Source organism: Plasmopara halstedii (assembly GCF_900000015.1).
Source record: "Plasmopara halstedii genome assembly, contig: Scaffold_3109, whole genome shotgun sequence".
In the NCBI taxonomy this organism is placed as follows: Eukaryota; Oomycota; class Peronosporomycetes; order Peronosporales; family Peronosporaceae; genus Plasmopara; species Plasmopara halstedii.
The window spans coordinates 804,323-817,549 of record NW_020190012.1 but is presented as its reverse complement, the minus strand read 5'-3'; the positions used below and the strand labels follow the sequence as shown (position 1 = coordinate 817,549).

Below are 13,227 nucleotides of genomic sequence, written 5' to 3'. Positions count from 1 at the left end.
ACCAAGACGCATTTGAATGGGCGTCTTAGCAAGAACGTGCGAACCGGATAGCTGAGAATTTCGCCGAGCAGGTGGCTCCTGTTAAACCCCTTCTTGGCGGTCGCCAAAAGCGTAGATAGATCTGTTTTTTATTATCGAAGCCGTACTTTTTTCTTGATCCTGGTATGTATTCTATTCAGCTGCTCACATTTGTTCTTGACCAATATACATTCGTTTGATCCGACAGATTGAGCTGCGATTTCGTAGAAAAGCGTTTTTGCTTTCGCGTAAGGCTCACAGTGCTCTACCAATCCGCGAAAAGGCTTCTTTTATATCTCGTTCACCATGCTTCTCGAACGTATGGTGCAATTCGTCTTGACCGTTGTACAAACCCACAAGCCGATTGAATGACACGTAGAAAGCACTAGTACCGCTTTACCACCAATTTACTTAAAGCAGGCTTTTAACACGAGAGCAGCATCACAAACATGTTTTTTGGCTGCTTCCTGTTTATGGGATCCATTTTCGGTACGATTAAGCGCTGTTTTCGCTGCTTTAACATGACAACTGAAAATATACTTGCACTAATCAATAATTATACCTGCACATGCTGAACATCAGAACGTGAAACCTTGCATGCCGTAGTAAGGACCTTTCGGGTGGCATGTGGTAGATGTTGTGGGAGCGAGAATAATTATACGAGTTGGGGAGTTTTCACAATAAGATTTCCATTTCATAGTACGCATAATTTTGGTCTTATGTTTAATCGTTGTGACGAGCGTGTACTTCGTGCATTTGGTTGCCACAAAAAGACTCTTTGACGCGTGTAAATACTGGAGTCGAGTCAAAGGATCTGTACATAATGGTTTCGTTTGATAAACGAAAGGATATAGCAGATAATGTTTGAGAAACAGAAGAAACTTAAGCTAAAGCCGCCAAATGATCTTGAAGCAGAGGGCGAAGATGTGGATAAAGTCGTAGTTTGCTTGCAAAAAAGTCGCAGTAGCTCCTTCCGGGCCAAGTCTGCGGAAGTTGGATGTTGATGTTGCTTTAAGAACTTTTTGGCGCTTAAATTACCAGCTGCAGTATCGTTAAGGTTGCAGCGGGGCCGCCGTAGCACTTTGCTTAAAGGGAACCTAAGCTTAAGCCATCGACCTTACGTTCTTTACAAGAACCAATACGAGCGTAGCGAATCGTAATCCGCTATCTCCAAAGTACTTAAAAACTTTCACCTCGGTAAAGACGGTCTTCCGTTCAAAATTAAACTTGTATTTAATTGTATTAGTCGCGGACGATCCGCCAACATCTAAGACCCTAGGTTTTACTAAGTAATATAGTAATACCGATTAAAATAGTAAAACCTGACTAATATGCATTACACTGGCAATCTAGCCACGTGATGGCTTCTAGTTACGGTTTAGCCACACCATTGTGTGATTACACCAACTTGTGTGACCCGCTTATTAATACAAGAGTACTTGTAGATCCGTTATACGCTGGGTACGTGTAACCTGATGCACCGACCTTAGATCGCTTCGCAATTTTTATTAATATCCAGAAAGTTTGGTGAACACGGAAGAGATACCGCAGCGGATTCTTCTTGGAGCTTCGCACTGTCTCCCGGCAATACTGACCAACGTCATTTTCTTGCTTTGACTGGTTATTCAATAATTCAAGGCCATGTAATACATGTCAATGACCTTTACCTTAAATTAACTCTCACTGTGGATCTGAACGTGTATGATCCTGTCAGAAACGCAAACAGTGTTTTCCTAACATCATGTGGGCTAGCCTGAACATCATCGTTTTTGAGCCTGTAAACAGACTGTTAATCACTTAGACGACAGAGAAACGTATGCTCGTACTTCTATCCAGGCAAGCTACGTCACAGTGATACTTTCAAAGTTCATGTCTAATCCAGCAACCGAAAGACTCTGGGTCAGATAGCGACAAAATGTCATGGGGAAGGGTTAGGACAGAAAGCTTGCCAGCTTAATTTTCGATCAACATATTGCTGCTACATCTCAGTATCTTGAACATGTACAGCCTGACACAAGTGCACGGTTATGACATACATCAGAGGCTAAGCACTATGAATTTTGCTCTTCCATAATATAGGCAAAGTATTCTCTGGACGAAAACTTGAGAAATCTTAACGGACTGCACGAATGATTGAAAGAGGACCCCGAGTGGTGCCGACCGGTATAGTTATGTTTAGATTGAATAGCGGCAGGGCAATTATGACACATTCCTTGCGAAATACATACTCAGCGGACGATTGTTCATTTGAACGGTGATATAAATTATGCGAGTAAAGATTTTTTCCTGGCTGTTTTATGCAGTACATCACGGATATCCAGTTGCTTGTCACTCTGGAAATAAAATAAGATTAAATACATACAATGAGATTCAAGCGGCTGTTGGTGCCGCTTCTGGGAATTCAAGCTCTGTGCGTTGTAAAACGGCCTCTCTGAGTCAAAGTTTTCACTGTGTCAAGTGCTTAGAGTCCTCGTTGCACTTGGTAAATCATGTCATCAATCGGACGACCGAGTCTCAATAGACTAAACCTAGGTATAGATGGAGGTTGGTCGAGATGCGATGGCAGATCCCAAGGGCCAGAAGTAGTGATGGTAGGCTTCAAATCGCTCACCAGCTACTTGAACGAGCTAGTGCAATACCCATAGTAATGTTCGGGTCGATGGAAGTGCAACTGGCTTTTGCCAGTGGTTTACTTATGCTAAGCGTCCAGCACTTTGAGGACAGAAATGATCAGAGTCAGTAGAGCATTACAGTTTCTCTTTCCCAGAAGAATTTGGTCTTGATCTAGACGTAGCAGCACCACATCGCGATAGCGGTCTTCAAGTTATGAAGCTTCGTCATAATCGGTTCTTACGCGTGATACCCATGTGGAAGAAGCATTCCTAATATCAAATGATCCGTGACATATGTCTCCGGTGCATCCACCGCCTGATGAGAAACTCAGTGCTAATTTGCCATGAGAGTCGAAATCACGCAAGCTTTGTACATATTGAGAATCCCTATTAACGCGTTGGCGGCAGATATCGTCCAAAGGCGGTAGCAACTCCTAGATTCAGATAAGAAACCATCCGCCTTCATCAACGTTTTCGAGAATGCGGTGAAAGTCGTATTTCAATGCGAAGCACCGTTAGCGTGGCGCAAGAGTTGATTAGGGTGAGGTAATTGCGGAGACTTTACGAGCGCAGAAGAATTGATGAAAGGCAGAAGGGTGACATTATATAACCACCTAACACCTCATTGGTACTCGCAGATGTTACATCTGCGAAAGTTCAAGTATCTGCGCCAGGCGCGTCCCCTTGTTTTCTCGGCTGGGACGTTTAAAGGGTCGAAATCCCACGCATTATCGTCCGACATTGAAGAGATGAGACACTTTCGCAGTGAGGTGCTGAGTTCGAGTTGCTGCTGGGCGGTCATCTGATGACAAGTGAAATCTGCTGTACCTCGTGGTGGCCAAGGTCAACGGAGCCTTGTGGTACACTCAATAAGAAGTGTGGGCTTACAAAATCAGCTGCTTGCTGTCAACATCAAAGTCCCTGACACTGGGAAGCTGTGAAAGGCTCTAATAGATTTGACAAACTGTCGAGCAACTTTGTGCAATGCGGAAGTGTCAAAGTTAGAAGGCCGTAGTAAAGGTTTTGAGTCACCAAATGCAAAGAAATGTTTTGTGCGTCAATGCGGCGAAAATTTGGTGATGTTGCCAAAGGTTTTTTAAAATCGCATAATTAGATCTGAGAGTATTGACAGCTTTGAACACTGTCTCATTTATTACCATGGCTTGAAGCTTGATTTCATTCTAGGTGTGGTGTAGCTTGAACGCGTTGCGCCATGAATCGACCTAAGGCCGAAAATGTATATTTGACGCGCTTCTTTATCGTAGGGGCTCTATGGATTAAACCCTCAACAAATCTAGGAATTAGATACGCTTTTGGAGTGGTTATAAAGGGAGCTTCGGTGCAAGGGTTGATGATCATGATCATCAATGTACACCACCGGCGTTGTCCAGCGTATTAAGCAAAGTGTGAGAGACAGAAGCGGCAGCAAGCCGCAGTCGTTAGATACGACAGCAAGAAGCGATCGTATACCGCAATTTCCAGTTGGTATCTTCACTGAGGTAGGAATGTGCAACGGTATGCTGAGCTCCCCAAAGAGTAATTCTGACGAGACGTCTTTGTCTGCCGCCCTAAGTTGGGGTCTCTTTTGCGTGGTCTAGTGGAGATAAGCAAGAGCAACTGTATGTCGTTTTTTATGTAGCAGAGCTGGTGCAAACAATGTGAAAAGAGCTATATAAGGCCTCAAGTAACGAGACGCAAATGAGGATATGAAAATGATTCATCGTAGCGGTTTCGATGAATCCACACAGCCTGTGATGTGCCAGTGAATCGGAGTGCTTAAAGGTGAGAAGAAAATTAATTCGTGAATGAAGCGAGCGAGGTTGTCCTATGGTGGTGTGGATCATCATTTAATACCTCCGGTAGAGGCTCTTGTGAGCTATGAAAGTTGTGCATAATGGGGTTCGCAAGAAGTTGCAAGACGATAAAGTCACCAAAACGATACGGTCGATAAGGGACGAGCTGAACTCATTATTCGTGATGGATGCACGTGTCGTTGAGGACACTCGCAAATACTGACGAGAGTAATCTTTAATATTTTTACAAATCTATATTATCTTTTGTTGGATGAAAAGAATGACGTGGTGCAAAGAGACCCACTACGCATGTTACCCTCGTATAAAAATTCGTCAACAATTTTACCAGGTTTCTAGCAAAACACGCGTCAAAAATGGTCCATACCGAAAAGATAATGGGACGTCATTGCTCTATATTCCGCGCAAAAAACGAAGCACGCTTCGCAAGAGAGAGTGGCTTCCTTCTCACCGTCGGCTAGTAGAGTTAAAAGATATACGATATGGTGCAAATTGTGCACGCTTATAATAAGTTCAATGCAGACAATTTTCCCGGATCGAGCACCGCTTCCTGGGTAAGATGTAATAATCTGCAATTGCACCTGGTTTACCGTACTCGACCTATGTTATGATTATTACCAACCGCTCATGTTGGCCAGTAATATTTCTATTACAGAATTGAGTATTCCTGATTCGGATTGATTGCTTATGACCCAAGAACTTTGAAATGCACCAGCGCTACTTTACAGCCTGACGACTTAAGCATTTAAGCCGCATCGCCTCGTTCACGCACTTAAATAGGTAATATATACGTTAACATCCATCGAATCTGAATCAACTATTTTACATCGTCTACGACTATCCGGCCTTGCCACGGGCTGTGTAACCACTCAAGCTTAGCTGTTTAATTCTCTTGAGCTTAGAGCGGCAAAGAAGAATTAAAGTGTTCAAGGCAGGGAGATTCGTGCGATAAATAAAGCTCTTTCCAAGCTCAGGACACACCAGCTTGACTTTTAAGCTATTCGACATATGTCGTTGCGAAACAGCGACCTTGTCACACATCTCTCGCAAAGTATGGGGGGACAGTTTGTCCAGTATACCTTTAATTTAGCTACAAGCCGGTCAATTATGTGCAGTATAGGATTATTTCGCATCTAATTGCCTCATGAATTGTTTGTAAATTACGATGGTGACCTTGCCAATCGATGAGGCGATACGTACAACGCAATGATCCGACTCTTAGGTATATGTATAAGTGGTTTTTAAAAACAAACTCAGTTAGCTGGAAGAGCATAATGTCGCTCCTGGGTGAAGCATACAAGCTCAATCTCTGTGCATTAGTTGGCGCCGCAGAAAAAATCAAGATTTTTTCGTTGCGAGGTATACGGCAATCAATCATGCTAAAACGGTAATCATGAGGCTCTCAGATTTTGAAGAAACACATTACGATTTACGTGTAGTAAGCATTTCTATACAAATAAATTTCGGATTTGTCTACGCTTATCTGGTAGTGCACACTTAAAGGAGGTCATATTGATCCGTTATTGTACTAATCGTCAGGAAGGGGGGTATCGTCGAACCCTAGTTTTTTTCGTGGTGCTATCTAGAAAATTATCGACTGAAGCTGCCCATCGCTTTTCGGCGTTTCTACATATTGGTCTAACTACTTTTTACCATTTTTTGATGTATCAAACAAATGCCGCTACCGTTTACACATACTACTTGAGTACTTGTGAATCAACTGACCGTGTAAACTATCCGTTTAAAATCAACTTGAGCCTGGTTCCGCATCACTGTCCTTGGTTCAACACATAAATCTCTTAACTCGCGTCAAAGTTGGTTCTGCTTTTAACCAGAGATGGAAGTAGTTTCCAAGGTTTTGCTATGAGAGGAATGTATGGCAACTGTCGTTGTACTTCCAATTGACCCATCCTCATGTCTTTACAGCCACGTAGGATGAAATTGAAATTTGAACTCAAATCTAAGACCAAAGCAGAAGTCCACACTATCAAATTCTAGACTCTCCATTCGAGGATTCGAAGTATTTAATGTGTCTCCGTCTCAGCTGTCCACAAATAAAGCAATTTTTCTGTGTCCCTCCGCCTGTTCCTTACTACCTTCGTGTTTTTAGCTCGCTGCTGCTATGAGCACAACACTTCTAAATATACCAAAGCATTTACATGTCCTGATGAGTTTATGCCGACGGTCAAAGTTATGGACAATAAGCTTCAACATTTCAAGTGATTGTCGCACCCGTTCCACCTTGGCTCCTTTGACCACATTTCCAGTAATCTGTTCCGTGGCTACCAAGCGTTGACGACTTTCTGCGAGGGTTCTGTGGGTCGGCGCCGCTTAGCTGATCGACCCTTTAAACATTTAGTTCGAAAGTGATGGGAAGATGCAGTGTAAGAATGTATAGTTATATTCTTTGTATACCACGAAACTAATAAGCAGCCAAGTGTTCGTTCTTATCATACTAAACATGGCTAAGTTTAACAGGGCATGGCGTGCCTTTCCATCCACCCCATCCCAACTAATCTTGCGAATCGAAAGTTGTGCTCCAAATTACAATTACATGCAAAATTTACCATGCTTTGAGGTAGTTTGAGATTTCTGGTGTAGGCTACCCTTATACAAAGTCACTTCATAAATACGGTAAGCCGTTACATATCTTGAAAAGCGTTCAGCCGGCATCCTGGCTAGAGAATTCCAAACTGTAGACATAGCACTACAGTTCACTTTTTCCTTAGTGAATTGATCTCTGGCGAAGATAAGCATTGACACAGTCGACAACAGCACGCTAAGTTAGCACTTCCGAGCCCACAGTGCGAAGTAGTAAAGCAAGACAGGCAAGTGGCAAAAAGATTACGCAGCCATGAATCAAGTGACCAGAATAACTTCGGAAGTTGTAAGTCTACCCTCACTACCTCCTACATAAGCTCATACGTATTATTTCTAGGAGATATGTGCGAAAAAAAGTAAGTAGGTGAGGTTACCGTAAAACTATGGTCGACTCCGGAAGAGAAGCTGACGTGATGAATATCTTTCACCAAGTTAACTCGCAGAGCACTTTGTGCGAGGAGTAGGACATCTATTCTTAAGGAAACTACGATTCCGACGCGGCAACGAGAAATCTTATACGCGCATTTTCTCTCGATTGGGATTGCGTCATGAAAGTGACTTGAATCCCATGCGTCACGACAATGATCTGTATCACGGTGACGGTATTTCGCGTCTGACGCTTCCTTGAACGCGAAAAACGAAGAGTATGTTTAGTAAGAGGATGTACGAACAAACCTATTTTGACAATACACGCATGTTAATTTGTGTAGTGCACGGAAGTTGGATGTTAAAGCCACATTGAGCACTTGCGAGTGCTGTTCGAGTGTATGGTCTTAATTGTTATTCGCCTGTATAGACAAGTTTGGCTTTGGCGCCGGTTAGTTCGCTATTTCCGCGAGGGAATAGGCCAGTGAAGATTGACTAGTGCTTCTGATCTTTCGGGACTAGCTAGGTCTAGCCAACTACTTGCGCAAGTTCAGTGCGAACCATGCTGATATGCCAAACCCTCACTATTTTTCGAAGTAATGCTAAATGGTAACCTTGTAGGGCAAAAGAGGCATTTTTCAATGTTGTGTAAACGTGCCCCAATTTAGCTCTTCTAAACCAAGTTCAACCATTCCATGTCGTCTTTTACACGGGCTTTACACATAATTAATTAACTTCAATGAGTGTAAACTGCATAGGTCACAATATATATTGTGGCTCTAGAAGTTCAAGTATCGTCAATTCAGAAATCGCGAGTCTGGGAAGAATTAATAATAAATAAGCATTAATCAAGCGTTAATTAAGCAAGTTTTCGAATAAGTCTTATTTTTGTATTCGATGTCAAATATGGTTTGATTTATAAGCTGAAGCATAGTAAATAGAATAAACTCTTCACAAGTCATCCAGACTTTTTTTAGACTTATACCACATCAGTATTGAAGCAACAAAATTAATTTAGATCCTTCTGGCGTCAAAATGATAAAATTAGACTACACAAATTTTGCGCAGATTGCAAATCCCATTCAGATATATATCGGCCCGATTTTGGGTCACTAAACTGATGTGCATAAATGATCAAGTGATGCCCAAAATATCATTCCAACGATTGTGTCCAAAATAAAGATTGTTCACTTGGCTTAATAATTCCGGAAACTCATGGACTCAGCGACCCAACAGCGTCACTGTCATCAGCCGATTAAAGTTTGATGTTAGCTTTGGCTTTATCAACCTTTGCTATCAGTACTCATTGTCATGTAATTGACTATCTGCTAGCACTACTTCTCTTCACACTTTGTATTTTTATGTTGTAATATATATAGAGCGGATATTTTACTGCAGTCGAAGGACGCCACCTTCGAATCGGAGATCATGGCTGCGGCACAAACTGCTCATGCACGAAAAATTTCATACTCAACATATTCAATTTGATCTCGCAAAGAATTGCTAACTACTCCGTTATATCGCTGGTAGGTTAAAAACTGCACACTTTCTTTCACTAACGTCTGTTCGATCGCAGCCTTTCCTACAAGAGATGCTATAGCAGGAATGAAAGCTTTTTCTATTATTATAAAGCAAACTTAAATACACATTTACATCGCTTACCGGCCCTGTCAACCAGTTGTCATTGCTTTTGGAGGCCCGGAATTATCTCCTTCAAGCGTAATAATGAAAGTTTGTGTGGGCTACACTAATACGGATTGTTGGTGTTCATGTACCTGTACACAATGAGAGATAAAACAGCTGTTTGATAACTTCACCACCCCCTGTCAAACAACGTCCTGCAATCACTATGGCCGCGACGGAGATGAAAGTTCTGTTGAGTGCAAAGGAGTACGTACTCATAGCGCTGACACTCACACTGGCACCAATAGTGCTTCTCGAGCTGTATGGAGTGACGCAGATGCGGGCAACTATCCCCGAATTTCAGACGAACCCGGACATGCCACACATTAGCGAATGGCTCATCGGCATCGGCTTCGCATTCGTTATCATTGGCTTACGCTTTGTCTTTTTAAAGATAGCCAAACCCATTGGTCGCAATGTGCTGTCTCCCACAAAGCGAATACACGCGGATCGCGTCGAGCGCTTTGCCACGGTGTTATTTAAGTTCATGTGAGACGCACTCGCATTCTGTAGATGAAAGGATTTTGCAGACGCTTGAATCTTTTTCTTACCCATCATTTTCGTTTCAGGTACTTTTCTGTTATCACGGTCGCTGGATATTACATCATGCGTGACGAAAAGTGGTTTCCACCGGTGCTCGGAGGCAAGGGTGCTATTCGTGAAGCTCTTTTAAATCTACACGAAGCCCCAGGAATATCTCTGAAGTACTATTATTTTGTACAGCTTGGCTATCATTTCCATAGCCTTCTGTACATGTTATTTTTCTCCCCCATCCGAAACGACTTTATTGAAATGCTTCTGCACCATTTGGTTACAATTATTTTAATTGGAGGTTCATATCTTGCCAATTACTGTGCCATGGGAGCACTTACAGCATTCACCCACGACATTGGTGACGTGACAGGATGTAGGTGTCCATGTTGTTGTTTTTTTACTGCCAATACTGATCGCGCGTTGTACTGTTTGTCAATACTGTCGAAGCAGATGCAATCAAATCTGTTGTGGACACGGGTAACACTCCATTAATAGTGGCCATGTATTTCGTGCTCCTGGTCTCTTGGGCCTACACGCGGCTATACGTGTATCCAGTCCACTTGATCTACAATGCTATCTATGTAATTCCTGAGGTCAGCCCGCATGTTACTGGTATTTTTTTACACCCGGGAAATGCATTGCTTTGCATGCTTCTTGTGCTGCATGTGTACTGGTATGGTCTTTTCCTAGTCATGGGTTATACTTTGGTCCGCAAGGGCTTGGTTGAAGACATCCAGGATAAGTGCTCCGATGTGAAAGAAATTCACAAAGAAGATGAAAAAACAATGCCTGAACCAACGACAGCAAACACCAGCAGCAAAACGAAGAATGAGTGAGAATAAACGACGGCGCTACGTTTGCGTAGCTATTTTTCCCATTTTTAGTAGAGTAGTCACTATAAGAGCCTGGTAACGTAGACGCACCTATACATAGTCCTATAATCGGGCAAGATTTATTGACAGATTGATACCCACGGAAAAGGACAACTAGTCTTCACAAGATGACTTATAGATGTGCAGGGAGAAGTTTGAGTTTCAAAATCGAACACAAAAACAGCAAATCACTTTATAACATTCATACATGGCAAATTCAAACGCGATACTTCGCTATCTCAAAAATCAATCTTCGTTACCGAAACATTTTGGAGTAACGTGCCATCCATAAACACAACAATACCATGACATGACAATGAAGCTAGCAAATTGCGAGACAGAATCAATGTGTGTATATATATTGTGAAGGTATTTTTCGACGTTGTTGCTCTAAGCGCGCGATTTTTGCTGCTACATCTATAGCGGCGATGGCGCAAGATGAAATCAAACCATTATATTGATTCGGATATATTGATATTTATCGCGTACCAGGTAGGGTCGGACATGTCGATCAGAATCGATCACTGTTTCATTATATTGTGCGAAGATGGAATATCATCTTATATAAACTGATTCGGCAATAAACGCGTTGTTTTACTAAGTCTTTTGATACAGAGCTTACCAAAATCGAACGAAAGAATCCGGAGCGACAATTGAAACCTTCGTTACAGGTCGGATAATGTGGCCAGTCGTTGTCGCAGCTCTATCTGTTGACCACGCAATAAGCTTGGAGTTCCAGTCATTACACCAGACATAGATAACAATTTCAATCAGGGCAAAATTCGTGTAATTTCTAAAGAATAGAATTACAGTATGGGAGTGTTTTGAAGCTTGCTGTTAGTGTATATCGACAGCAATAAGGTAGACCATCGTCAGCACTCGCAAATGCCCAGGATTCTGATCAAAGTCGGCATTCTCTCTGAGAAACGACAACTCAAGCAATTTTGACGTACGTCGCAACGGTCAAGTCATCGAACTTGTCGAGCTTAATACAGCTGGTCATGAACTAAGCGTCTTAGTAGCAAATGCGGCTTGTCGGAACAAATCTCCACGTTCTAAGAAACTGGAGACCGGTTAAGCTTGTTTAACCTGTTAAACGCACACTTCGTATTTGACGCTGCATGCGTTGGACTATAAAATGGAAAGCGCATTTGAATTGAAAATGTCGCTATCGGGGTTTCGGTGGACACGCCCGATAATGACATCTGCAATGTTTTAGTCAATGGGGGTCAATTTGGGAATTCGGATGGAAAGAAATATGACCAGCCGCTTAGATGCGCTCGATAATTCTGAAAACGGACGGGCGCTCGATAATTCAACTGGACCAAAATGCATCCGTCTCCTAACCGAAATAAGTGCAAGAAGAGCATCAAGCGCCTCGAACAACAACTTCATGAACAGCTTGACACCAAATAGCAGCTTGTGCTTAAGCTTAATGGCGTCGTGACATATCCAGATATTCTCGTCTGGGAAAGAAGTCACGATGACATGCAATAGAAGGTTAACATGGTGCTAGATTGACAAGAGAGCATTCCAGAAATCTAATGCGCTTTCAAAGGTGTTTAGTCTCAGAACAGTCAGCGTAGTGACATGATGTAAGATTCTATTTTTTATGAAGCTTGAATTGGTAATTTCTACTAATTTTGGTACTTGGACCGGTCCCAAGACATATTTGACTACTGTTCATTTTATGGTGTTGTGGCGCTCCTATAGTTATGACTATATTTGATCAAGCGCATTCGTGCGTGTGGAACTTGACTTTTAATAAAGCTATATAAACATGGCCAGCACTTTTGTCGACTGTCACTCAGCCCAGTGCTGTATGTCATGATCAAGAGCGTAAAATTGTTGTGGGGTTTGAGCTATTTTTACTATAATTTTCTCGCAATAAGTCTCAATTTTGGACCACGGCATCTCATGAAAATTATCGCATTCGCTTTCTCAGTAACTTAAGTCTCACGAATACAGCTTTAGTGGACAAAAACTCTGGCATCACTGCCTGCATCGAGGCAAGTAATGTGACCTTGTGTACCTTACATATCTTGTATGTTCTGAAAAAGTAGGGAGTATGAATACTATATTGACGCCCGAGGTTTCACGTTTACACTACTATTCCTATCCTAAGGCTTGATGTCTTACAGCTCTGAACCACTTGATACTTGATGATTTTTTGTGTCTTGTGAAAGGAATAAATCTGTACGAATGACATGATAATCTTCTGGGTGGCCAATCCGGAAAAAAGAAGACATGCGCTCTGTGAGCGTTAAGTAGTGGTGATCCAGAATGTATAAGTGGAAGGCCTATATGTGCGCACGTCTAAAACATGTCGGAGCATTTAACTCTCTCCAAGCCTGCGGCCAGTCTGACGGTCATCAGGATGATCTTGATTTTTGCCTTACAAAAGACATGTCCAGTAAGAACGCATAAGAGAACCATATGAAAAGATGGCTCATTCCGTTGCTGCAAGAGACCTGTAACCGATGCAAACATGACCGATCTAGTCAACGAAAAAGCTTTGCCAACATGGCTTGCAGCTGGCCATTGTATCGAATAGAGATCCACACTTTACAGCGAAAATTCAGTAAAATTTAATGAAAAATCTGATTAAAACAATTTCAGTTGGGATATGCCTGTCGCTGACCTTCTGCAATTAGATAGTCAGACGAAACGCGTGATGCGTTTTGTGGCGAATCTCCTCCACTGCACTTGCAACCGCAGTGCTAAAGTGGA

At 42.3% G+C, this 13,227-nt stretch overlaps 4 protein-coding genes across 4 annotated transcripts; 2 read left to right on the top strand and 2 right to left on the bottom strand.

The window, feature by feature from the left end:
- Window positions 1–273: 273 nt before the first annotated feature.
- Window positions 274–541, bottom strand: PHALS_07493 (uncharacterized protein; the record flags this gene model as incomplete). The annotated part of the gene is made up of 2 exons (XM_024720966.1): window positions 274–403; window positions 468–541. 2 exons carry the CDS (start codon window positions 539–541, stop codon window positions 274–276), a joined length of 204 nt encoding a protein of 67 aa, XP_024586113.1.
- Window positions 542–2,572: 2,031 nt separating this feature from the next.
- PHALS_07492 (uncharacterized protein) lies at window positions 2,573–2,904 on the top strand (the record flags this gene model as incomplete). Its single annotated transcript, XM_024720965.1, has 2 exons — window positions 2,573–2,705; window positions 2,786–2,904. The coding sequence occupies 2 exons, from the start codon at window positions 2,573–2,575 to the stop codon at window positions 2,902–2,904; spliced, it is 252 nt and encodes an 83-aa protein (XP_024586112.1).
- Window positions 2,905–6,596: 3,692 nt separating this feature from the next.
- On the bottom strand, window positions 6,597–7,114 carry PHALS_07491 (uncharacterized protein; the record flags this gene model as incomplete). Its single annotated transcript, XM_024720964.1, has 3 exons — window positions 6,597–6,605; window positions 6,674–6,771; window positions 7,009–7,114. The coding sequence occupies 3 exons, from the start codon at window positions 7,112–7,114 to the stop codon at window positions 6,597–6,599; spliced, it is 213 nt and encodes a 70-aa protein (XP_024586111.1).
- Window positions 7,115–9,257: 2,143 nt separating this feature from the next.
- Window positions 9,258–10,461, top strand: PHALS_07490 (longevity-assurance family protein; the record flags this gene model as incomplete). The annotated part of the gene is made up of 3 exons (XM_024720963.1): window positions 9,258–9,580; window positions 9,661–9,998; window positions 10,076–10,461. 3 exons carry the CDS (start codon window positions 9,258–9,260, stop codon window positions 10,459–10,461), a joined length of 1,047 nt encoding a protein of 348 aa, XP_024586110.1.
- Between the last annotated feature and the right edge of the window lie 2,766 nt (window positions 10,462–13,227).